The sequence below is a fragment of the Pseudophryne corroboree genome, chromosome 9, assembly GCF_028390025.1.
Source record: "Pseudophryne corroboree isolate aPseCor3 chromosome 9, aPseCor3.hap2, whole genome shotgun sequence".
In the NCBI taxonomy this organism is placed as follows: domain Eukaryota; kingdom Metazoa; phylum Chordata; class Amphibia; order Anura; family Myobatrachidae; genus Pseudophryne; species Pseudophryne corroboree.
This window is the reverse complement of record NC_086452.1, coordinates 392,628,167-392,651,489: the sequence shown is the minus strand read 5'-3', so window position 1 is coordinate 392,651,489 and position 23,323 is coordinate 392,628,167. Positions and strand designations below refer to the sequence as shown.

The 23,323-nt window shown below is 45.9% G+C and overlaps 1 protein-coding gene across 14 annotated transcripts in view; it reads left to right on the top strand.

Annotated features, from left to right (window-relative positions):
• ERC2 (ELKS/RAB6-interacting/CAST family member 2) overlaps positions 1-23,323 on the top strand; it is a 2,157,515-nt gene that overhangs the window by 525,985 nt on the left and 1,608,207 nt on the right. For all 14 annotated transcript variants that reach the window (XR_010186954.1, XR_010186951.1, XR_010186955.1 and 11 more), the window contains one exon: positions 10,209-10,376. Coding sequence is in view for 4 of the 14 variants with exons in the window: in XM_063940841.1 (XP_063796911.1) it covers positions 10,209-10,376 (168 nt within the window). In the remaining 10 variants the exon portion in view is untranslated. The remainder of the gene's footprint in view (positions 1-10,208; positions 10,377-23,323) is intronic.

The window sequence follows — 23,323 nt, the reverse complement described above, 5'->3', positions numbered from 1 at the left end:
GAGCAAAGAGGCTTTGAGCTTGGTCTTCTTTTGAAATTTCTCCCCTTTCCCCTCTCTCGCCTATCAGTAATGTGCGGGCTGTAATTGAATAGCTCCGGGCTCTTAACCTGTGAGCTAAAGCTGCGGTAAGTCCCGCGACTAATTGAACTCCCCCCATGAATGAAATGTAAAACTACATTTAATCAAAGAGACACCAATGTGTGACTACAATTATTTCAATGTATGATAAAAAAAAAAAAAAGTTTCTGCTGCGGGGTACACTGGGCTCCACAAGGATTGGACAATGGGGTGTAGAATAGGATCTTGATCTGAGGCACCAACAGGCTCAAAGCTTTGACTGTTCCAAAAATGCACAGCGCCGCCTCCTATATCACCCCGCCTCCCAGCACAGGAGCTCAGTTTTGTAAGTTGGTGCTGCAGTAAGCAGGAACTTAACAAAGGGGCTGCTCCAAGCAGCCCTAAGAAAAGCTTTTTATGAGGTAAAAAGTGAAGACTTCAAGGGCAGCAGCGGTGGTAAATGTCTTGTGACATTCACTGCTGCAGCTCCAGCTCTCCCCAGCGGCGCTGTACACTCCCGAGCCCTGGTTGCCGGGTACCTACAGCGGAGGCTGCGGTTTTCTTCACGTTAGACACACACGGCTGGGGCTCTCCAGGATCGCGTGGCCGCGCTTCGGGAGGTGGTAAGTGGGTCCCGCTTGCGGGACTCTGTCTTTATCGCGATCCGGCGCGGTCAGTGGGAGGCGGGCCGCGCGCGCTGGCGGTGGACACTGTGGCAGTACAGGCGATCCCACTAAATCACCAGGGCATGGGCGCAGGTCAGGTTTTCTCTCTAAACCAATTCTTATATCGCCCACAGTACCCGGTGGTTTTGCCAGCTGAGGGGATAAGGCTTAGACCTGAAGTCCCTCCCCCGGCCCCAGGGCGCCATTTCTAGCAAGTGTTCCTGCCCTGGAGCTGCATATCTGTCTTTTCCTCACTCCCTGTCAGTGTCTGCGGCTCCATTATCCCTCAGCTCACTGTTCCTGGGACTGCTTGGGCAAATCCTCCTATGTAAAGCCGCCTGGTTGTCAGCGCTGTGCCTTTACATGACACTTAAGTATTCTACCTGCCTTTTTAGACAGTGATAGTTAAGAAAGAGTGCATTTAGTCAGGGTTTTATAGCACAATTACCCTGTGATATACATCCAGTTCTTACTGTGTACTGTTATATCTTTTGTTATATAGCTGTGTAAGCTAGTCCAGTGCAGTATTATTGTCAGTAATAACCTCTGCATTGTACAAACTGTGACTTTCTGTGTGTGCATTTGATAGCTGAGTGGTGTCCATTTCGTGTTTTTCACTCAACCTGCTATCCCTATATTCCATAACCTGAGGGGGCTTGGTGCGTTAGGTGTTATCTAATATAGGATTTTCACAAAGATATACTGTATAACGTATTTTTCTCTGTGATTTAGTCACCATATCTCTCCCTTATCTCTGCTAGTGCTGACTACACTGCGCAGGGGTTTGGGTTTAGAGGTATAGTGCTGCTGATAATTGTACTGTGTTAACCTCATACTGCAAGTTATATCATGTCTGCTTCTGAGGGTAACGGTTCTGGGGCTGAACACACTGCCGGTGTTGCTGACGCCACGGGGCCATATGAGGAGAATATAGCAGCTGTGGGCTCTGGTTCTGGGGTCTCCTTGCCTCCCAGTGGGACTGTGGCAGCGGAGGCACACACTGACCCACCGTGGGCCGCTTTTTCCACACTTCTGCATACGCTAGTTCATAAACTAACACCCCTTATGGGACCCCCAATGCCGGTACAACCGTATGTGGTCCCTGTAGCTAACCTGCCGTGGGCGGACGATTTATCTGCTCAATTAAAGAAGTTGAACCAGTCCTTGACTACTAAAAAGTCCAAGAGGTCCTCTAAGCGAGCGCTTGTCTCACAATCCACTGCCGTCACTGACACCTCGTCTGATGAAGATGGCACATATACTGACCCCACAGGTTCTGACTCAGATACGGCTGAAGGGGAGGGTATTTCACATGTGGATGTTCCTGATCTTTCGGAGGCTATTAAGTTAATTCTGCAGATTGCGGATGATCCCGAGCCATCCGTCCCTCCTAAGAAACCAGATAGGTTCAAGCGTCAGAAGGTTGTTAAACAAGTTATACCTCACTCTGATCACCTAGTGGATATACGTCAGGAACCCTGGGAAAACCCGGGTACAAAGTTTGTGCCTCAAAAGAAGATGCTGGCTCGCTATTCCCTCGCGCCAGAACTGTCTAAGAATTGGAAAACACCTCCTCCAGTGGGCTCACATGTGGCTAGAATGGTGGTTTCCTCAGCTCTACCTGTCACTACCGTCACGTCTCTAAAAGAGCCTACGGATAAACGTGTGGAGGGTTGTCTGAAAGCGATTTACACCCTCACGGGTGCTGCACAAAGGCCCACTATTGCTGCTACATGGGCTGCAGAGGCTATTGAAGCATGGGCCTTGGAGTTAGAAGCTGAAATCTCCTCTGACCATTCTAGACAATGCTTGTCATATATTGTCACAGCTTCTCGATATATTAAAGAGGCGGCTTCTGATGCCGGTATCCTAGCAGCCAAGGCCTCTACTACGTCAGTCCTGGCTCGCCGGATATTGTGGCTGAGATCCTGGTCTGTGGATCTGGACTCTAGAAAAACCCTTGAGGTACTCCCTTTCAAGGGAGATATTCTGTTTGGGGAGGATTTAAATAAGATAGTGGCTGACTTGGCTACTGCCATAACTGCCTGTCTGCCTAATACCGCTCCTTCTGTGTCGAAAGCTAAAGGTACGTCCTTTCGCCCCTTTTGCCCTTCAGGTAAAGCAAAAGGTCAGGCGTACCATAAGCAGGCCCGCACTTCCAAACCTGGTAAGCCGAAGCCCAAAAGAGCCTGGGCTGCCCGTCAGCTAGCTGCCAAGACCGATAAGCCTGCCGCATAATGGGGCGGGCCTCCCCCTGGGGGATCCCAGGGTGTGGGGCCGGCTTCTAGGGTATACCCAGGAATGGTTGAAGACCACTTCAGATGCCTGGGTACGGGAAGTCGTCACACGAGGTTACGCCATAGCCTTCAAATACCGACCCCCTCATCGATTTTGCCAGACAGACGTCCCTTTGGACCAGACAAAGGCAAAAACTCTACACTCGGTGGTACAGACCCTCCTGGATACAGGAGTCGTCGTACAGGTGCCTCTTGCTCAGAGGGGCGGCCGGGGGTACTATTCTCCGCTGTTTCTAGTCCCGAAACCGAATGCGTCCTCCCGGCCCATTCTCAACCTCAAGGCATTGAACAGGTTTGTGAAGATTTCCAAGTTCCGTATGGAAACCCTTCGCTCTATAGTTCTGGCCTTGGAACCTGGGGACTACATGGTCTCCATGGACATACAGGATGCTTACCTGCATATTCCTGTAGCAGTGTCACATCAACAATACCTGAGGTTCGCTATTGGCAACCTACATTACCAGTTTCGGGCATTACTTTTTGGTTTAACAACGGCTCCGCGAGTCTTCACCAAAGTTCTGGCGGTGATGACGGTGGTACTCCGCTGTCAAGGGGTCAGGATACTGCCGTATCTGGACGACTTGTTAATCCTGGCAAATTCCCCAGATCTTCTCCTGCGTCATCTGGATATGACGGTCCGGTTTCTACAAGCCCACGGATGGCTCATCAACTGAAAGAAATCCTCCCTGGTCCCTGCTCAGAGCATGGTGCACCTGGGAACGTTGTTGGACACTCACAACCAGAGGTTGTTCTTGTCTCAGGAAGAAGATTCAGGACATGATTCGTTGCTTCCTTTCTCGTCCGCAAGTGTCGATACATTCGGCAATGCAGGTGCTGGGCCTCATGGTATCAGCATTCGCTCAATTACATTCTCGCCCCTCCAGAGGCTGATTCTAGCCAAGTGGGACGGCCTGCCTCACCGGATCAGGTCTCAAATGATCTTCTCGACTTTGGAGGTCCGTCTGTCGCTACACTGGTGGCTCCGGGACCAACAATTGTGCAGGGGTCGTCCCTTCTGGATATCCAACTGGGTCCTGTTGACGACAGATGCCAGTCTAAGAGGTTGGAGCGCGGTGCTGGAGCAACACTCCCTTCAGGGTCGGTGGACCAAGGAGGAATCTCTCCTCTCGATCAACATTCTGGAATTGCGGGCGGTCTTGAATGCGTTGAACCTGGCCCAGTATTTCATTCAGAACCGTCATGTTCAAGTACAGTCGGACAACGCCACCACAGTGGCTTACATAAATCATCAAGGCGGCACTCGAAGCCGTTTGGCAATGAAGGAAGTCTCACGGATTCTACGTTGGGCGGAACGCCATCTACCGGCCATATCTGCACTATTCATTCCGGGAGTCCTGAATTGGGAAGCGGACTTTATCAGTCGTCAGGACGTGCATGCTGGCGAGTGGGGCCTCCATCCAGAAGTGTTTCAACTCCTCGTGGAAAAGTGGGGTCTTCCAGACGTGGATCTGATGGCGTCTCGACACAATCACAAGGTTCCGGTCTTCTGAGTAAGGACAAGGGATCCTCAAGCAGCATACGTGGATGCGCTGGCGGTGCCGTGGAGGTTTCGGCTGCCGTATGTGTTCCCTCCGGTGTCGCTCCTGCCCAGGGTAATTCAGAAGTTCAAGCAAGAAAAAGGAAATCTGCTTCTCATAGCTCCAGCGTGGCCCAGACGGCACTGGTTCTCAGACCTGCAGGGCCTATCGTCAGAGCGTTCAATTCTACTTCCACAACGCCCAGACCACCTCGTTCAGGGCCCCTGTGTCTACCAGGACCTAGCCCGGCTGTCTTTGACGGCGTGGCTCTTGAAGCTTCCGTCTTGAGGGCTAAGGGTTTTTCTGAAGAGGTCATTAAAACTATGTTGCAGGCCCGGAAACCGGCTTCTGCTCGGATTTACCATAGGGTCTGGCATTCCTACTTTGTTTGGTGCGCATCTAACAATTATGACTCTTCCAAGTTTAGTACAGTCAAGCTTTTGGCTTTTCTGCAGCAAGGCCTAGAGTTGGGCCTGCGTCTGGCCTCCCTAAAGGTTCATATTTCTGCCTTGTCGGTGTGGTTTCAGAGAAAAATTGCGACTTTGCCTGATGTTCATACTTTCACTCAGGGTGTGTTGCGTATCCAACCTCCCTATGTCCCGCCTGTGGCTCCTTGGGACTTGTCTGTGGTTTTGGAGGCGTTAAAGGAGCCTCCGTTTGAACCCCTTAATTTAGCTGACCTTAAGTGGCTTTCCCTTAAGGTGGTGTTCTTGCTGGCTATTGCCTCTGCTAGAAGAGTGTCGGATCTGGGTGCCTTGTCTTGTAGTTCCCCATATCTGATTTTTCACCGTGATCGGGCGGTTCTTAGGACCCGTCCCGGATATTTACCGAAGGTGGTTTCTTCGTTTCACCTTAATCAGGAGATTGTGGTTCCGGCCTTTGTCTCTCCTGATTTGTCTCCCAAAGAGCGGCCTTTGGATGTGGTACGGGCTCTCTGTATCTATGTGAACAGAACTGCTTCTATCCGAAAATCTGATTCTCTCTTTGTTTTGTTAGGATTTTACAAACGTGGCTGGCCTGCTCACAAGCAGACCCAGGCCAGATGGATTAGAATGGTGATTGAACATGCTTATGTGAAGGCTGGTCTCTCTGCTCCTGTTCATATTAAGGCCCATTCTACTCGGTATGTTGGACCGTCTTGGGCGGCCCAGTGTGGTGCGACCCTTGAACAATTGTGCAAGGCGGCTACGTGGTCTTCCGGGAACACGTTCATAAGGTTATATGCCTTCGATACTGCCGCTTCCCAGGATGCTTCCTTTGGACGCCGGGTTCTTGTGCCTGCTACTGTCCGTCCCCTCCCATAAGGAACTGCTATAGGACATCCCCATTGTCCAATCCTTGTGGAGTCCAGTGTACCCCGCAGCAGAAAACGAGTTTTATGGTAAGAACTTACCTTTGTTAAAACTCTTTCTGCAAGGTACACTGGGCTCCACAAGGCGCCCACCCTGATGCACTTAGCTTCTTTGGGTTGGTATGGCATTAGCCGCTGACACTTCTCTTGTCGTGAGAGTGTGGTGTATGTGGCTACTAACTGTTGTCGTCTCTTTTCCTGCTACTGCATTGGGCTGGTTAACTAAAAACTGTGCTCCTGTGCTGGGAGGCGGGGTGATATAGGAGGCGGCGCTGTGCATTTTGGTAACAGTCAAAGCTTTTAGCCTGTTGGTTCATCGGATCAAGATCCTATTCTACACCCCATTGTCCAATACTTGTGGAGCCCAGTGTACCTCGCAGAAAGAGTTTTAACAAAGGTAAGTTCTTACCATAAAAGCTCGTTATTATAAGCTATGTCAGACAAATAGGACACTTCATTGATACTTCACAATGTCCATTTTACATATGCTTTTCATAGATGTGAGACTGGAACAGACACAGCGCATTTCTGCAGTGTGAATTCCTCCGTCATTTTTCCAAAAAGACAATTAGATGGTGATTTCCATGGTAATCCCAGTCACATGGCTCATGCTGCAATGACGAGGAAGGCTTTTGATGGCACCTTTGAGCTTTCTCTTCTATTTAATATTCTACTTCACCTTCCCCTTTGTCTCCCATCAGTAATGCCCCTCTCTCTCTAATCATTTATGCCCGGACAGTAATTAAATAGCTTGGAGTTAAAAGCCAGCGGCAAGTCCCATGGCTAATTGAATTCCCCCCAACGAGCTTAATAAATAATCATTTACATTTCAGTATAAGAGTAAAAAAAATAATATTATAGACTAAGCCAAACAAATAAGTCACTTAATTGGGACTTCGAAATGACCATTGTACACAAGCTTTATATACAATGTGCAATTCTGCAGGGAGGATTCCATCCGTCATTTTGTTTTGGTTTTTGGTGTGAATCTATGTCTGTTGGCCATACCTGTTTTCTCTCCAAGGAGATTTTGAAAAAGAGATAATGATTTACAGGAGTATAAGAAAGAAACATGGCCATCAGATGTATGCTTAAATGGAAATCAACTTGCTATTTACAGTCTAAACATTGACCTAATGTATTTTTGTAGTTTCTGTGTACATTGCGTAGCTGAATTTGTCGTTTTTTGTATCCTTTTATTGTGATACAAAGCTGTTGCTTCATTTCCATCTGTTAAATGTTTATTCTGTTTTATCCGAAAAGTAAAAAAATGCTTTTGTCCTAGTATACAAACATTTCTGGCAAGGTAAGATGTGCAATTTGATCACAAAGGACCGCATGGCCAACATTTTTCTCTTGATGTTGTCTCCAGAACTCAGTGATTTTTGTTCCTGAGATGAGATGAAGTGTGAGTGATAAGCATGTGGGATTTCAATTAAAAAAAGTAAATATAATTATGAAGAGTAATCACTGTCCTCATCCAGCATCTAAAAACTGAGTGACTTGTGGATGGCTTGTGAGTAGCCAAAACTCTCAACCTTGCACAATCCAGCAATCTTATTTTGGTCTATACAGCGGGTATTATACAATAGAACAGGTTGAGTATCCCTTATTCAAAATACTTGGGACCAGAAGTATTTTGGATATTGGATTTTTCTGTATTTTGGAATAATTGCATACCATAATGAGATATCATAGTGATGGGACCTAAGTCTAAGCACAGAATAAATTTATGTTTCATATACACCATATACACACACCAGGAAGGTAATTTTCGCCAATATTCTTAATAACTTTTTGCATTAAAAAAAGTGTGTACACATTCACAGAATTAATTTATGTTTCATATACACCTTATACACACGGCCTGAAGGTCTTATAATACAATATTTTTAATAACTTTGTGTATTAAACAAGGTTTGTGTACACTGAGCCATCAGAAACCAAAGGTTTCACTATCTCACTCTCACTCAAAAAAATCCGTATTTTGGAATATTTGGATATGGGATACTCAACCTGTATACATTCTCACATACAGTATTTGTGATCATCGCCTAAAATGAAAAGTCATTTGTGGTTTGGATTTACTGGTGTAAATAGACCGGGTGCTGGTTGTGCTCTTGGTTTCAAGAATAACGTCTAGGGATGTATTTACTAAACGGCTGTCAAGCTGCTGAATTTAAAACAACGGTAGTAGTGAATGCTAAATTAGGCTTGTTTCACATTTATTGCTGTTGCCGTTTTAAATTCAGAGGCCAAAGCCACTGATAATTCGCTGTTTTGAAAACCCACTGTTTAGTATATACGTATTCCCAAACTCCAGAGGTTAATTGTTTGTAGATATGCGAGCACTGGACAGAGGGCCTAATTCAGACCTGATCGCAACAGCAACATTTTTCTCTAATGGGCAAAACCATGTTGCAGTGCAGGTGGGGCAGATGTAACATGTGCAGAGAGAGTTAGATTTGGGTGGGGTTTGTTCAAACTGAACATAAATTGCAGTGTAAAAATAAAGCAGCCAGTATTTATTCTGCTCAGAAACAATATAACCCACCCAAATCTAACTCTCTCTGCACATGTTATATCTGCCTCACCTGCAGTGCACATGGTTTTGCCCATTAGAGACAGATTTTGCTTTTGTGGTCATGTCTGAATTAGGCCCAGAGCCATACAGATCTGTTCACTTCTATAAAGGATTGTGATAGACAATAAAGTGTTGGCATCAAACAGGTGGTAATACTAAGAGAATGATTTGTAAAGAGGTAATTTACTGCAAAAGAGCTGCGTATTAGCCTTAATCTCATAATAGCGTAAAACTTCATCTAATCAAAGCTAATTAAGATATGCCAAACAAAGGACTTCTGGTTGACCATGTCCCACAAGATTTTGCTGAGTTTTTCTTCCGTCATTCTGTTATGCTTGTTTTTAATGTGTGCCATTTTTACGTGGGACCAAAAATAAGCAACCTGTTTGCAGTACAGTCCTCATACATCTTGGCTGCAGTCACAGCAAACAGCCCCTTTTAATTATATATGTGATACTTGTATATCTGTGTGTGACTGAGTCTCCGCATAGGAAGTGCTACGATGCATCCCGTCCAGTGGGATTTCGTACTGATCCCCCTAGTTGCATTGTGTTGTGACACATTTTCATCAAAAAGGCGCCCAACGTTAGAGGAGTTACACAGGACCTCTCTGCTCACGCCAGGCATCTCCCGCTGCGTAGCGTATGGAGGCTAGATGTATGAAGACACATCTGTACATAAGGTGTCATGCCTAAATTTTGCTTACCTTTAATGAAGTAAGCAGAAACCATGTATTCTTCTTCTCTGGAGAAGGATGGAGAACACGTGGTGCGGACTACACGTTCTGTCCCTTCTCTTGCGTGGTTACTTCATGTGGAAGTCTGCAAATAATATAGCAAGTTCCTGCTTATTACTGCTTCATGGCCCACCATGCTTCCTCTTCCCCTGTTCGTATTCTGCAGTTGAAGCTCGATGGAGTATACAGCATAACATTCGAACTGGGTTCCCCAGGGCATAGAGCATCGAAATGGACTGATAGGCATAAAGGAGGAAGGGGCTAGAGGGCACAGATGAAGGCTTAGTTGGTGCAGGCGGCCTTAGATCCACCTGTTGCCTGTTACTGGATTAGACTACATTATTAATAGTCTACGAAGTAAAAACCCCTGGCTTTCAAATGTTAAAATCTGTTTCATTAATTCCATTTTCAGAAATACTGCACAACCTAATTTATGCATTGTGTTTAGTTGTATTAGTGCTAACACGCTAACTACAATTCTTTGCGCTTTGTGGACATACTGTAAAGTAAACAAAAAAAACCATAAAACAAACAAAAAGCCTCTTTGTGTAAATGGGCAATAGGGACTCCATTCCACTCTTCCTTTTTTTTTAAATTAAAGTTCTCTCATTGTAAATGCAAAATAAATATATCCACATGCATGGATGCATAAACCCTGCCCAAGTATAATCTACAAATTATTTGATGTTAAATATATATTTGATTTAATATAAAGGACTCTGACGCCCCCTAATGATTATAATAATTACTGATACTATAGGTTGGTTTTATGATTGGTAGATTCAAATTTCACGACAGGCTCCTCACAACAATTGTGGATTGGTGCTCAGCTCTGCAGCAGTTTTCAGTCCTGGGGTCAGATATTTGTCACCCTCTGGTCTCTCTGCCCTCCTTTTCCCAGACTTATGGTAAATGTTCTTATTTTTTCATTGTTTTAAAATGTCTATAATTAATTGTTCTAAATTATTATCATTTTAAAGATTGACCAGTTGAAGCTGGAGCTGTCAAAGAAGGAATCTGAACTTCTTGCCTTACAAACCAAGTTGGAAACTCTTGGCAATCAGAACTCAGACTGCAAGCAACACATTGAAGTACTTAAGGAATCTCTTACTGCCAAAGAACAGAGGGCTGCCATCCTTCAGACAGAGGTACGCTCATTCGTGGACTACAGCGCCCTCATTAATCACAGGCTATATTGTGAATCTGCTCTAACAAATTGTGACAGATTAAGTAATTGTTTTTTTATTGGTCTCTACTATGAAAAAAATGCTGAAATGACTATTAGGCTGAAAAGAATAACATTACAAGGTGGAACTTGAAGGAGTTATTGGCTCTTGGATAAAATGGGCCCAGCTGTTTATTGGCATAATTGCTGAAAGTAGCCAAAATGTGCAAGTGAAAAAACATATTTAAACCTTAAAAAACTTACAAAGTACCATTAGCCTTTACAAGGACAGCCACAGCCAAAAACTGGCTATAGTGCAGGAAAATGTTGCTCTACAATCAGTAAGAAAAAAAGTAGTATAACAACACTAGTAATAATACATGTCCAAACTGGCATCAAAGATGCAGGACCTAGAGCAAATTACTTCAATATACTATACGTTTTCTTCTTGAACTTTGGCCCATATTTATCAAGCCATGGAGAGTGAAAAATAGCACAGTGATAAAGTACCAACCAACCAGCTCCTAACTGTAATTTTTTTTTCGAACAAAGCCTGTAACATGTAAGTTAGGAGATGATTGGCTGGTGCTTTATCACTGTGCTATTTATCACTCTCCAAGGCTTGATAAATGGGGGCCTTTGTGTGTTAAATCAGAAAGCCTTTTGTAATGCACTTCCTATTCCTCTCAAGGCTATATTGGCAACGGTAAGGCTGTCCAAAGTGTATTTGTTCACAAATAATATTTTAAATAAATACATACATGATCAATGAATGGGCCCAGCTGGGAAAGAAGGTGGGTAAGAATCATACTTCAGCTGTATCTGTCTCTTCCTTCTCTTTCACATATTACTTTACTGACAAAGGACAGTTACTCTAGATATACTTACAAAAAGAACTGTTAATTCTTACCCTGTGCAACATAATTTTAGGTGGAGGTAAATGGACAGACCTCAAGGACGTTTGGTCAGTTCAAGGAGAATGCAAGACAGAGAACATACAGGGGGAAAAATGTACATAACACGGCTATGGTATCGAGAGACTTTATGGAGACCCTGGTTCATGTGTTGTGTCTGCGAGCTTTATGTATGAGCAATTGCTGATGTTTTCTCAATTATAGTTTAAGTTTCTTATAAGTCGCTTCGTTTCTTAGCCAGATACCAAAAACTTAATTTTCTGCTCAGGGCAGTGTACCGCGCTGTGTAAAATTTCTGTGAAGCAAAGAAAAAAAAAATAATTATAGAAAAATAATAATAAGGTTAACGTTCATTGCCAGAAACAAATTGATTTCCCAGGCTTCTTAGCGCCAGTGTGGTCAAACATGTAATATTTGGGTGTCAGACGTTTCACAGGTCACCGGTGACTCCAGTCTGATAACATTCTGAGATCCTTTCTCAGGAGTCTCCATCAGGGTTACAAATGGGACGCGGCTATGTGACCGCCGGTCACTATACCGACGCCAGGATCCTGACCAGTTAACAGCCCAACGGTCGGCATGCCGACCAAAAGGGACTATTCCATGACACCCGTAAGGTTCGAATATAACCTGTGGCAAGTGCAGTGAGCTCGTAAGGGGCTACTTTCCACTCGTCTCCTGTCGTCACCCCACTCCCCCCCCCACCCCCCACGCGCGCGCTGTCATTCTCAACCTCGGGATTTCAGTGTCGGTATGGTGACTGTTGGGATCCCAGACGCCGGTCACCCATACCCAACCCTTAAAAATGTCATGTGCTATCACAGTAAGTTGTAAGGCAGGCAGTGAGCGGTTTTACTAGAAGGAGACTTTTGTAGATGTTTTTGCTGTCTTGTGAGGAATATACAGATTCAGTAGGTGGCTGTCCCAGGGTCTCTGGAATATTAAAATGTGAGGTCTTTCTGTAAGTGGAATGTGCTTCAGGATGTTTGTGAGTAGCAAGCAGCTATCGCTCGGAATATGCTCATTCTAGCTGCCATTTGTGTAGTGTATTTTTTTTTTTTTTTACTTTTTTATTAATGCTACATAAGTCCAAACTAAACATGCTAACAGCTTTATGATTTATTAGTTTCCAGCTGTTCCAGCTCAATAAGCAAATAAGAAATAGTCCTTGCTATATTTATAATGAATTATTGACATTCACAAGGAAGCCTCAGATCGCTGCCATAAAAATGTGTTCTCTGAGTTAGCTGGCTGGAAACCACATCCTTTACCTGGATTAGATTTAAGTTAAGGCACATTTGTCTATAATTCCATTATCAATGATACGAAATTTACTTTGTATTTAAACTGTGGCACTGTGCCGTATACTGCTGTACAGCAAATTAACATTGATTGTTTTCACATACTATTGACTTGTGATTTATATACACACAGTCTGTGTACGAACAGCCTTCATATATAATCCCAGGCTTTCTAAATAGAAGGGATCGCAAACTGCAAGCATTCAGTAGGGATATTTATGTTCTCATAAGATTTAAAGGAGAGCGACGTGGCCATTCTACGCACCTATGGCATATGGTCATATTGAGATGAACGTACTGCGCTTTCCGGAAAAAAAAACACAATAGGGATGTTGTGTGTGTATGTAAATACGCCTGTTTCTTTTACACCTACATAGGGCTGGAGCCAGGGCCGTAACTAGGTATGTGCGGAGGGGGCACCGCACATAGCGCTGCAGGATAGGGGGCGCTCTTGGCAGCACTGGTCAATTATTTGTTTTAATTACTTTCACTTGCAGCTTCTCCACTTTCTGAAACCCAGCATCTCCTGACCGTCCCTGTCTCCTACCCCCACCCCTTCTGTTGCTAATACCTATGCAGCAGGGGTGTTAAACTCGCGGCCCACGGGCCACATGCGGCACCTACCGCATCCTTTTACGAACCCTGGCTAGGGGTCCTTATGTGGCCCGCTGGCAGGGAATTGAGCCAGAATTCTGACCAAGTTAGCGGTGCTCGCCCAGCTCCTGCCTCCTCTCCAGGATGTAGCCCACGTCGTCTGAGCTTCGTAGGATGACCAGGGGCCAGCTTGGCACCCGCCACCCTCCAGCAGCAGCAGCACTGTGGGCAGGAACAGACTACGGACAGCAGCAGAGAGCGAGGAGGGGAGTGGGCTTGAGCAGGGACAGCAGGCTGAGGAGGAGGCTCCCGGCACAGGCCAGCAGCATGGCCCCCAACACACACAGCATGGCCAGCAAGAGCAGCGAGCAGGGGAGCGACTCCATCACCTCCCGCCCAGCATCTCACATGCAGCACGGTGCGGCTCTGCTCACCTGCCGGGCCTCTTATATCGACCAACCCTGCTCCTGGAAACCCAGTGGTGTTACTGGCAACTTCGGCAGTGATACAGATTGCTGATAGCAGGGGCAGTTGACTGTGTGAGGGGGAAGGTGAATGGGTGAGGATGGCAGGGGCATTACTTGTATCTGACATTATAGTGGGGGCAAAAAATGTTAAATATTCTGAAAAACGGAATAAACCATTATCCAAAATGCTCCTGGTCCAAAGCATTTTGGATAAGGGATACTCGACCTGATAGAGATAGATAGATAGATAGATAGATAGATAGATAGATAGATAGATAGATAGATAGATAGATAGATAGATAATATCTCTTTCTTGCGGGCCACACAAGGCTTGGACCTTAATAATTCGGCCTAGTTGGGATTTTGAGTTTGGCATGTCTGTTGTACAGCATTCACGGACTTGAGCTCCTTGTTCAGTCACACTGTCTTTTATTACATTTTGGGATGCTGATGTGCCCGGGATTCGAACCCGTTGCCTATGTCATTGCAGTTGACACTATTCATTCAGTGATCTGCCCTTGCATAAAAAGCTAGAGAATTCCAAGCTAGAGAGTTTTAACTATGTGAAGCTTACCGTGTACTTTTTAAAGGGGTGATTAGCGTTATGGCTGGGCAGATCTATGTAGTGTGTGGCTGCAAGTGATTGGATGTGTGGCTGCACACTGAATGGATCTGATCGATTATGGTTCTGGTTATTTTTTTATGGGTACAGGTAGCTTCACACAGTTAGAAATCTCATAGTTTTTATGCGGGATCAAGTGGCCTTGTGGGTGGGGTGTTTGGCTGGGAGGCAGCAGGTTGTGGTTTGGAGTCCCGGGTGTGGCAGTATATTGGAATGTATTATTTAATGAGGGTTATTGTGGCTGAATGGCGGTGAGCTCTCGGGTATATATATATATATAAAATATATAATATACACACACACACACACACACACACACACACACACACACACACACACACACACACACAATGTGGGAAGGGGCACCATAGCATGTGCTTTCTCTGGATCAATTTTGTCATGTCCCTTCCCCGCGAGGTAAGTCTAGTTACTGCTCTGACGATGGGCCTATTATTTTTATATGTAGTCCCTTTCACCTCATTGGTAATTTGGCCTAGATCCCAATCCTCCTCAGTATTTTCCATTATAGTGCTGTTAATTCTTTATGCTTTTGGGACTCAAGTGCTTGATTTGGTATTAAACTGTAGTTACCACATTCTTGACCAGTCTACCTAGATCCTCCTACAAAGTGAAACCCCTCCTGGTGTGTCTACTCTGTTGCATACCTTTGAGTCATCTGCAAAAAGGCATACTTCCTCTTCAGAAATGAAATGTAAAAGGTGAGTGATTCCTTAGACGGCGCTAGAATCAAATATAATCACTTTCCTTTATGACGTGTACTGTACCTTTAAAACACAGAATCCAAAATACTCGATTGTTTCCAATAGAAATTTCATCAGTACTGTGCCAAATGCCTCTTTCAATGAGGTCTCATTTTTTTTCAGTACATGCAAGAAAGAGTGAAAATACGAATATCATAATACCTTTTTTATGATAAAAAAGCACACATCATACAATAAAATAAGTCAAAAGGTACATGTATACAACACTCAAGAATGGGATCAGACAGGCAGTGATTGCAAATGAGTACTTACCAGAAATCTAGGAACTGGGTTTTAATCAGTTCCAAAAGGTAATAGGGAGGATGGTACTGTACAGTATATCACCATGCGGTATCCCGAGTAGACTCGCAGGCACTCTGCTCCTTATGGTAATGTCCTCCTAGCACTCTCCAGTCGCCTGATCCCCACTAACGCGTTTCAACCCCCTCTTGGGTCTTTTTCAAGGTAATGAGTGTTGCTAGTCCATCCAAACAATCCTTATATACCCATAATAACCAATCCCTTCACTTCCCCCAACTGAAAAATACAGAGGCTGGTCTCTCTCCAATCAAAGATCTCCTCTAAATCATGTGACTGTAAACAGTTCCCATCTCCAGGGCAACAGTGTGTTTTTCTATTAACACTGATGTGACTTGATATTGGTTACATGTTCCGGCCCGGCATCTATCTGCTACCATCTTTTACTGCTTCTGGAATCTCCATCACTCTGTCTCCTTTCCCATGGAGATGGCACTGTGACTGCTTCATTTCCTCCCCACCTGCTGTCTTGGTGACAGATCGGCACTCTATTTCCGGATTCGGGATAGCTGCGTGCATGTTGTTATGGCAACAGAAGTGGTTGGTCATTGCTTCCTTTAAACTTGGGATTTTATATGAATTTTATCTTTATTATATATGCAGAATTGGTGACATTGGGCTCATTCAGTAAAGATTGCAAATTCTGCTAATTAGCAGAATTTGCAATCCTTTGGATCACATGCTGGGGACCGCCCATCGCTGGGCAAGGCCGCCCAGCATGCTGACCGCCGCCTCCCCCCTTTCAACAAGCAGAAATAGCGAACGCATCACAATTTCTGCTTGTTAGCAGAAACTAAGGATGGCTCCTGCCGGCTCAGCTCAGCTGCGCCCGCGGGAGTCCCGCCGCCATGTTCTCCATCGTGGCCGCTGCGTGTGATGTCGCGCCCCTGTTTGCGCCGCACTGCCCCCATTTGTCCACCTCCGCCCCCGCAACGCTCTGTCTCCTCCCTGGAAACAGAGCGTTGCCCGCCCTGCGACCGCATCTGCCTGATTGACAGGCAGAGGCAATCGCATTTTCTGCGGCCGCCCGCATGCGCCCGCATCTTTTTCTCATTATTTGCGGTTGGATTACACACTGATATCCAACCTGAATTAGGCCCATTGTTCATTTATTACATTTTTCAGTTTTTTTCTTTTATTGCATGTTGCAATTACCTCTCTCTCTGTCCCTACGACCCTGCTGCCTCTCTCTCTGTCCCTACGTCCCTGCTGCCTCTCTATCTGTCCCTACGTCTCTGTTGTCTATCTCTGTCCCTACATCCCTGCTGCCTTTCTATCTGTCTCTGCTGCCTCTCTATCTGTCCCTACATCCCTGCTGTCTCTCTACATTATCTGGCCCTACGTCCCTGCTGCATCTCTCTCTGTCCCTATGTCCCTGCTCCCTCTCTCTGTCCCTATGTCCTTGCTGCCTCTCTCTGTTTCTATGCCACTGCTGCCTCTTTCTGTCCCTAAGTCCCAGCTGCCTATCTCTGTCTCTCTGTCTCTGCCTGCACTCTCTCTGTGTCCCTGCTGCCACTCTCTCTGTCTCTGTGTCCCTACTGCCACTCTCTCTGTCTCTATGTTCCTACTGCCTCTATCTGTTACTACATCCCTGCTTTCTTTCTTCGTCCCTCTGTCTCTATGTCCCTGCTGCCTCTCTATCTGTCCCTACGTCACTTCTGCCTTTTTTTCTGTTTCTATGCCCCTGCTGCCTCTTTCTGTCCCTAAGTCCCTGCTGTCTATCTCTGTCCCTATGTCTTTGCCAGCACCCTCTCTCTCTGTCCCTGCCACCACTCTCTCTGTCTCTATGTCCCTGCTGCCATACTCTCTCTGGAGACCTGAGTTGGGGGGCCCCTTAAAAATGTTGCTTTGGGGCCCACAAAGTTCTAGTTATGCCCCTGTCTCCATATAATTATTGTATGGGGCTGATTCAGAGGTGGACGCTGATGGCACTTCTGCAGTTATGCAGAATTATGCAAAAGCAACATGAGGTGTATTAAGTAAAAAAGTAGCCCAGGATTCTGTAATGCACTGCTGCACCTGAAGTGGCATCACGGGATCATCTGCATGCACATAGGACATCTAGTAACCCTGAGGTTACTCAGGATGTCGCAGGACCAGTTCTGTGCATGTGTAGTGCGGTGCCTGCTCATGCGCAGATCATTAAACATTAGAGATTAATGTAAATCTCAAAATCAGGCTCTATATGTGTAACCAAATATCTCCCCCTATTAGCTAATAACACTGTTCTGTAACATTAATTTTTTCTTTTATCTTTGGCCTAATATGAGCCGTACAGGGCCATGCCAGTTCAGGAGCTCCAGCGGCACATTATGTCCTACCGGCATTACAACATGGAGGGGCGATAGAGAACCTGAGATTTGGGCACTACCGTAAGTGCCCGATATGTGCACAGCTGGGCATTGTGGCAATGCCCGAGGGAGAGATGTAGCAAACCTTCTAAAGAGTTTGTTGCCCATAGCAACCAATGAGCTTCTAGCTATCATTTATCAAATATATTCTATAAAATATTAGCTAGAACCTGGTTGGTTGCTATGGGCATTGCATAGTGGTCACTGGGATGCTCCATATATTGAATATTTCTCACTGGAATGGTAGACAGAGGCATTGTGATTTATTTTTTCTTTTACACCGCAAGAAAAAAATGTAAGACCAGTGGATGTTTAGCAATGGATGAGACCCCAGTAAGAATGATCTACTGTATTTTATAATGACCTTTTACCACGGCGGTGCTAATCTTTGGAATTCCCTGCTGTTGGATTAAATGTGTGTACTTGTCACCCTGGTGTAATGACTCTGCCTACCAGTGCAGTACCTCACCTACTGGTGTGATCTCCACCTCCTGTGACAGAATCCTCCTGCAGGAGCTGTGACTGCCTACCATGCTGCATTGTCCTTGCTCACTACCATTGTGGCTAATGCTAACCATTTGCTAACCCCCAATTTGTTTTGGGCCCCCGCTTATACTGACTTACTCAAACCACTTTTCATATTTTTCCAGGGCCACGTTAAGTTCCCAATCCGCCCCTGTCTGGCATGGAAAAAACGTGAATGTAAAATCAAAGTAAATGTACTGTACCAGGAGGGTATTGACAAGCCATTAGAAAGTTATCGAAAGATGGAAACCCCTATTAACAGTATCTTATACTGGGAATTTCTTCCCCTGTTTCCAAAACAAAGATGTTGTTAATTATTAATTTAAGTTGTTAATTAAGTGAAAGGGAGACATGACATTTTCCGGGAGATGTATCAATCCACGGAGAGAGATAAAATTGGGTGTTTGCCCAAAGCAAGTGATGCTTCTAACTACAGATATCATTTCATGTACTGTGCTAGATAAGTGACAGAAGACGATTGGGTGCTTTGGACATATCCACTTTCTCTATCTCCAAGGGTTGGTACATCTCCTCAATAGTTCTGTATATAAAATATTTGTCTAGCTGCTATACAGCATGTCAGGAGCACCAGCAGGAACGTAGAGTAACAGTCATATCAGTAATAATTTGTGGACCCTGTGAAATTAACATGCAATAAAGAACAGAGACTCAGTCAATGAATACATAAAACATTTTTTAGTTTATGCTAAAATATAAAATGCTTATTATGAAGAATATTTAACAAATAGTTCTGCTGCGAGGTACACTGGGCTCCACAAGGATTAACATCGCGGTGTAGAGTAGGATCTTGATCCGAGGCACCAACAGGCTCAAAGCTTTGACTGTTTCCAAGATACACAGCTCCGCCCCCTCTATAACCCCACCTCCGTGCACAGGAGCTCAGTTTGTAAGTTGGTGCCATGCAGTAAGCAGGCATACAACAGGGGGGCTGCCTTTTGCAGCCCATTTATAGCTTTATTTGAAGAAAGAAGAAAAAGAAAAATTTTAAGACTTCAAGGGCTGCGTTTGATGTCAGAGAAACATTCTTTGCTGCAGCTCCATCACCTCCAGCGGCGCTGTATACTCCCGAGCCCTGGTTGCCGGGTAACTACAGCGGAGGCTTCTGTGTTTTTCCTGTTAGTCACACACCCACCGCTGACCTCCAGGATCACGTGGCCACAGGTACAGGGGGAGGTAAGGGGTCTCTTTGGCCGCTGTTTACCGCGATCCGGCGCGGCCGTGGGAAGCAGCTCGCGCTGGCATGGACACTGTTACTGGGCAGCCGCTCCACTAGCCACCAGGGACACTGGGCACAGGTGGGGTTTTTTTCCCTCTATAAAACCCCATTTTTTTATGGCCCGAAGCGCCCGGTGGGGATGCCAGCAGGGGAGAAGGCCTAACTTGTAGCCCCTCCCCCAGCTCCGGGGCGCCATTTCTGTGAATCTCCCCGCCCTGGAGCTGCATATCTCTCCCTCACTCCCTGTCAGCAGCCATCACAATGGAGCTCCGCTGTTCCTGGGACTGCTGGGGCAAATCCTCCTCTGTAAAGCAGCCTGATCGCCAGCGCTGTGCATTTTACAGGACACCTGTCCTGTAAAATGCACAGTTACAGGACAGGTGTTTACATTCTACCTGTCACTGGGACAGTGTTAGTTAAGAAAGAGTGCATACATTCAGGGTTGTGTGGGTACAAACACCCTGTGATATACATCCAGTATTTACTGTGCTGTGTTATATCTATTGTTGACACATATAGCCATACTGAGCATTACTTTGTATTGCTAGTCCAGGGCAGTTTCATGGTGCATAATTTCTGCATGGTACGCTTGTGACTATATATGTGTGTGTGCATGTAGCTGCTGCGTGGCTGCCGTATCGGGTATTTCACTCAGCGTGCTATTCCTATATTCCATAACCTGAGGGTGCTAGGTGTATCAGGTTTTCTATATAATATAGGATTTTGTTCACAAGATACGCTTGCTGTGTATTTTTCCGTGTGATTTATAGTCACTATATATATATATATATATATATATATATATATACACAGTATCTTTTGGATTCCCGGTTTGTGCTACACAGTCACACTTCACAGGGAGTTCTTGCTAGGTATATCGCTGCTAAGAATTGTACCAGGTTGCCCAATATTGTGCTCATTATTATGTCAGCTACACGAGGCAACGGAGCTGGGGCTTCTCCCACATTGTGTGGTGGTGATGACACAGACGTGTTGGGGGAAAATTTGGCAGCAGAGAGTTCAGGTTCAGGGGGTTCCTTACCCCCCAGTGGGTTTGTAGCACCGGGGCAACAAATGACCCACCTTGGGCTACCTTTTCCACGCTGTTAAACACGCTTGTAACTAAATTAGCGCCCTCTGTGGGACCACCTGTGCCAATGCAGCAGTTTATGGTCCCTGCTATTAATCCGCCATGGGCAGATCAAATCTCCACTCAGTTACAGCAATTGAACCGGTCACTGACTAAATCTAAGTGTCACTCTCGCCTGCCTAAGACTAAGATGTCTTCTAAACAGGCCATTACCTCCTCCCAATCCACTGCTGTCCCAGACACGTCCTCTGAGGAGGGTGGTGCATATACTGATCCCACAGACATTGACTCAGATGTTTCTGATGGGGAAGGGAAGTCATTGGTGGATTTCCCTGATTTGATTGAGGCAATTAGGCTCATTCTTCAGGTGTCTGATGATCCTGAGCCTGAGGCTGTCTATAAAATGCTAGATAGATTTACACATAAGAAGGTGGTTAAACAAGTTTTACCTCATTCTCAACACCTGGCTGACATACGTCAGGAATCCTGGGAAAATCCGTGGACAAAATTCACACCAAATAAGAGGCTGTTGGCTCGTTATCCTCTCTCTGCGGAGCTATGTAAAAATTGGAAAACTCCTCCGCCTGTAGATTCTCATGTAGCGCGCATGGTAGTTTCCTCTGCTCTGCTGGTAACTACCGTCACCTTTCTGAAGGAACCGACGGATAGACGTGAGGAGGGTTGTTTGAAAGCGATTTACACCCTAACGGGGGCTGTGCAGAGGCCAACTATTGCAGCGACATGGGCTGCTGAAGCTGTTGAGGCGTGGGCTCAGGAGCTAGAGGCGGAGCTGCCTTCTAATGCTTTTGAGCATGCTCGACAATGTCTCTCATATATTACCACAGCTTCTCTATACCTTAAGGAGGTGGCCTCCGATGCAGGGGTGCTGGCGGCCAAGGCTGCTACTACGTCCGTCTTGGCCAGACGTATCCTTTGGTTGAAATCGTGGTCGGTGGATATGGATTCCAAGAAAATCCTGGAGGTGCTTCCTTTCAAGGGAGACATTCTCTTTGGAGAAGACCTCAATAAGATTGTGGCTGATCTGGCTACTGCTAAAACAGCTTGCCTACCTAGTACGGCTCCTTCAACACAGAAGGCTAAAAGTACTTTCCCTGAGCTCCTTTCGTCCTCCAGGTAAAGCAAAAGGTCAGGCGTACCCAAAGCAAGCTCGTGCTTCCAGACCTGCAAAGCCCAGACCGAAGCATGCCTGGGCTGCCCGTCAGCCTGCTTCCAAAACTGACAAGCCTGCCACATGACGGGGTGGGCCTCCCTCTGGGGAATCCCAGGGTGGGTGGGCCTACTTCTAGGTTTTGCCCAGGAATGGTTGAAGACCACTTCAGATACCTGGGTAAGGGAAGTCATCACTCGAGGTTACACCGTACTCTTCAAGAATCGTCCCCCTCATCGATTTTGCCTGACAGATGTGCCTCTGGATCCGGCAAAAGCAAATTCCCTGTACTACACTACAGGAGTGGTAGTACAGGTGCCTCTAGAGGCAAGGGGTACTATTCACCGCTGTTTCTAGTCCCGAAACCGAAGGGTTCCTCGCGGCCCATTCTCAATCTGAAGTCCTTGAACAAGTATGTGCGAGTCTCCAAGTTTCGTATGGAAACTCTGCGCTCTATTGTTCTGGCCTTGGAACTTGGGGACTATATGGTCTCCCTGGACATACAGGATGCCTACCTGCATATTCCTATTGCAGTGTCTCATCAGCAGTACCTGAGGTTCGCGGTGGGCAACCTTCATTACCAATTTCGGGTGTTACCCTGTGGTTTGACAACGGCTCCCTGAGTTTTCACCAAAGTAATGGCGGTCATGATGGCTTCACTTCGCCGTCAAGGGGTCAGGATCCTACCGTACCTAGACGATTTGTTGATCCTGGAAAAAATTCCCCAGAAGTTCTCCTGTGTCATCTAGATCTGACTGTCCAGGTCATGACTCTTTGAGCCTGCTCTGTGGGGCTGGTCTCTTCAAAGTGCTGCTGGGATTTCTAAGTGAGTTGGAAACAGTATAAAGGAGCTGGAAGCCGAGTGAAAAGGAGGAGCAGTGAGCTGGTACAACTGCAACTGCTAAGTGGAGTATAGGTGCCGCAGGTGAGAGCACTACGGCTGCATAAAAGTGAAGGACCAAGAACCGCACAAAGATAGATAAGTATAAGCCAGCTTAATTATTGTATAAGTGATATTGCTTGTCTTCTATTTTTTATTTTTGCTGCTTTTTCTTTGAGTGTAACAGGGAGTTAGACCTTGCAAACAATATGGGAGGGGCTGTGATTGAGGACCTCACTCAGTGCATGTCGTGCAAGATGTATGCACACCTGGAGCTACCGGCCCAGTGTGAATACATCTGCACGAGGTGTGTGCGAACTGTTGCCCTGGAAGCCCAGGTAACTGATCTAGAGCAAACGGTTACGCGACTGAGGGAGATTCACAATCTCGAGCGTAGTTTAGACAGAACGGTGGAGGAGTTGCGGGAGGGGTCACTGGTAGAAGAGGATGATGATCAGGTAGCCAGTTGGGTCACAGTTAGAAGGAAGAATAAGAGGGGGAGGCACGACATCTCCGAACTATCAAACCCGAACAAATTTGCCCGATTGGACGAGGAATCGGAGGATGATAGCGAAGAAATGACGGTGCCGGAGGAGACTGCTCCCTCTAGCATCCAGAGGTGCGGTCCCTCTGGCGCGGTTGGGATAAAAGATAGAGAGGTACCTAGTCAAATGGTGGTGGTAGGGGATTCTATCATCAGGA